Source organism: Lactuca serriola, chromosome 3 (assembly GCF_051521515.1).
Source record: "Lactuca serriola cultivar US96UC23 chromosome 3, Lser_US96UC23_V15, whole genome shotgun sequence".
In the NCBI taxonomy this organism is placed as follows: Eukaryota; Viridiplantae; Streptophyta; class Magnoliopsida; order Asterales; family Asteraceae; genus Lactuca; species Lactuca serriola.
Window position 1 is genome coordinate 70,120,634 of NC_136410.1, and position 3,541 is coordinate 70,124,174.

Sequence of the window (3,541 nt, forward strand, 5' to 3'; positions counted from 1 at the left end):
TGAAGATAAAGGTAGTCTACATTGCTTGTTTGAATAAAGAAGTAGATCTGGAGGTGGTGGGACATCTGGAGGCGACAAAGAGCTTCATACTCCGTCACATTTGTTATTCCGGTGAAGCAGATCGAAGAGTTTTTCTCGTGCTTCATCAAATCTGAAATGTTATCTGAAGAAGAAGCATATTCAGACTTCAAAATAGAGTGTAGTGTTTTCTAGGTCTTCCAGCAAAGTAAAGTGGTTGATGGAAGGCGATAGTCGGTATTGGTGAGATAGACGACGGTGGAGGAGGCAACGCTCGGTAGTGATGGGAAATCTAGTCAGGGGTTCTACATCTGAAGGAGAATGCACCAGATCTGAAGGTGAATGCTTCAGATCTGAAGGCGGCGGCTCCAGATCTAAAGATCATTATATTTCGACGATAGTAGTGGTGCCGCCAATGGTGGTGGTGGTCGGCAGCGGTAAGAGAGAGAGAGAGATAGAGAGAGATGACAAAGAGAGATGACATAAAAATTTTCTTGTGAGATAAGATTGATCAAATATGTCTGATGATTTAAGTTATAAGATAAAAAAAGTGGTTCTTATGGTTTTTAACTTTTTATGGTTTTCATTTAAACCTTTATATATATATATATATATATATATATATATATATATATATATATATATATATATATATATATATATGGAAAAGTGAATATACCCTTAAGGGTATATAAGCTTAGGTACCCAAACACACTATAATACGTCGTTTTGTTTGATATATTCATTATAGTGTTCTTAAACTTCAACCCTCAACTTGATTTACTTTCAAGATTTTCGAAATTTCACTATTATCTTTCTCTTACATCACATCTTTTTGCCGAACACCTACTAAGCTAGATATATTGTAGTTGAAAATGACAATTATGTAAGATGAAGATATATGTGTAATTTATAAAAATCATTGAAGTAAATTAAGTTAGAAGTTAAATTTTAAGAACATTGGGACAGTTAGAATGTATTGTATGATACAAAACAACATAGTATAGTGAGTTTGGGTACCTAAGCTTATATATCCTTAAGGGTATATTCACTTTTCCCATATATATATATATATATATATATATATATATATATATATATATATATATATATATATAGGGAAAAGTGAATATGTGGCAGTCATTTATATAATATTAGGTATATAACCATCAAAATTGACTTCATTTTTATTCAAAAACACGATTTTTTTCATTGTTAGCTTTTTCCTATTGCTTTTGAGCTCATATTATTTCTGATTCATAATTTATCTCCAACATCTATGTATTTCAAATGTGTTGTTTATATTAAACTTTTAGTAGGCTTCATAACTTTTTTTGACACCTACCATATACATACTTGCATGGTTCTTTTTGATGTGTTACGGAAAGAAGTTTATTGGGTTTTTAATGATTAATTTCAATCTTTCATTATAGTTTTCTATATTAAATTTGAATATTAAGATTTATAGGTAGTTGATAATGTATTTTTATATATGGTTTGTGTTGCAAAATTAAATATTTAAAAACTCCATAAAAATATGTACAAAGACTATCATCTAGTCTAATAGAGAATACAAGAAAGATGGTAGAGAGATTTGATCCCATTTTGTTAAAACGATGTAGTTTTTTATGGTTCTATATCTAATATTAAGTACATAACAGCCACATATTACCTAAGCTCATATATATATATATATATATATATATATATATATATATATATATATATATATTCCAAATGATAGAAGTTAGAAGTAGTAAATGTTGATTAAAGGAAATTATAGAAGTTACATGGTAGCTGTCCGAACATAAAGAAGTAATAGAAGGTTGTTACCAGATAGCCTCGAATTAATATAATGTGCGAAGAAAAGCATGCGTATTAATTGATAAAACTCCTTAACTTATACATGAGATTAAAAACTAATATTAAACCGGATATACTCAATATATAGTCACATAATTAAGCTCCTGATGATAGCGGCTTGAGCACTGTTGGTATCTGTTGATTCCAAAAGCTCTGATAATCTCTCACTCAAATCATCGACTTCTTTGTGCAATCTTCTAATGTAATTGCATGTCTCCTGGAGTACTTTTGAAGCTGAAACCTACAATCCAGAAGAAAAAAAAAAGAAACAATGTACCTTCTTATGTGGATAAACTCTGATAATACAATAACTAAATAGGGTTTAAGGAAAAAGAAATTTTTAGAACGAAGGTCCTTATATATATGTTTGAATGAGTTGAGAGAGAATCCATAGTATCTTTATAGACACACAAATAGACATATATATATGGTTGAATGAGTCCAATACAGTCACATGCACCCCAAGAGGGAAAGAAGGAGGAACCTCGCTACTTGAGTTAGGTGCATCACAAGACTTTAATGCAATAAGCGTATGTGTTTGTGTGTGAACCCTATTACACCTCTTATCTACCCAAAAGCAAAGGAAAACCACACAACCACCATGAAACAAGTGATCAATTTCAAAATAGTTTTCAAGAGGTGCTCCAACTTGCTACTTATAGTTATGAACCCCCCCCCAATAGAATACGCATTTGGCAATCGGTTTTTGTACTTTATGCTTGTGGGGGTTGTACTTTTGGTTGATGACACTTGGCATGGAGGTAATTATATGCAAAAGTCAAGATAAATAAACAAGAAACGTTAAGAAGTTACCTTGGAAGTAGTGGTGTGATTAACGTCAAGGGGAATAAGTCGTTGTAACTTTGAAATGAGATCGGCCATCTGGGCGTCATTGATTGACGAACTGCCTTGCTGGGAACGAGATCTTCTGCTAGACATTGCCGGAGAGGATGAACGAATTGAAAGTTAGAGGTGATTATAATTTTATGACAAGGTTTGCATGGCAGAAAAAGATGCGAACTTGGCTTCGCTTTTAAACAAACAAGGGGGGGGGGGGGGGGGGGGGGGGGGGGAGGGGTGACCTAGTAAGCTACAGAGAATACCAATTGCATAAAAGAATAAAAATACCAATCGCCTAAGGGTTTCAAATTGTTTTTTAGTTTATTTTATTTGAAGTAATTATAAGTTATTATTGTTTTTTTTTTTTTAAATAAAAACTAATTGGATAAATTTTATTTCTTACAACTTAATTTTGCAACTTTTATATAAAATTAACAGTCACGTAAAATATATGATTCATTTATTTGTATGATAACTACAAAAATATTGTATTTTATGTAGATAAATCAAATTTTTAAATAGAAGAATGACGTTCCTTAAAAAATAAAAATAAAAATAAAAAAAACTGTCTAATAAACATAGGGTAATGCAAAGGTAAGATGTAGGCACATGTATTGTTTCATATTTGAACTATGTCCTAAAATAAAAAAAAAATGGAAAAAAAAAACTGAAAAGTCAGTGAGCCTATCTCTAGATGATCTTGTTGCGTTAGTCCATAACAAAAATAAAATAAAATAAACAAGGTGAGTGATTATGAAATAAAACAGATACAAGTAACAAAATTCAAAGTAAAGAGAAGTAATTATAAAAATGTGAACAA

General features: G+C 31.0%; 1 protein-coding gene across 1 annotated transcript; it reads right to left on the bottom strand.

Annotated features, from left to right (window-relative positions):
* Positions 1-1,761: 1,761 nt before the first annotated feature.
* On the bottom strand, positions 1,762-2,900 carry LOC145092571 (transcription factor PRE6-like). Its single transcript, XM_079030521.1, has 2 exons — positions 2,695-2,900; positions 1,762-2,122 (listed from the first exon to the last, which is right to left on the bottom strand). The coding sequence occupies exons 1-2, from the start codon at positions 2,818-2,820 to the stop codon at positions 1,970-1,972; spliced, it is 279 nt and encodes a 92-aa protein (XP_078886647.1). The 5' UTR covers positions 2,821-2,900; the 3' UTR covers positions 1,762-1,969.
* Positions 2,901-3,541: the final 641 nt, after the last annotated feature.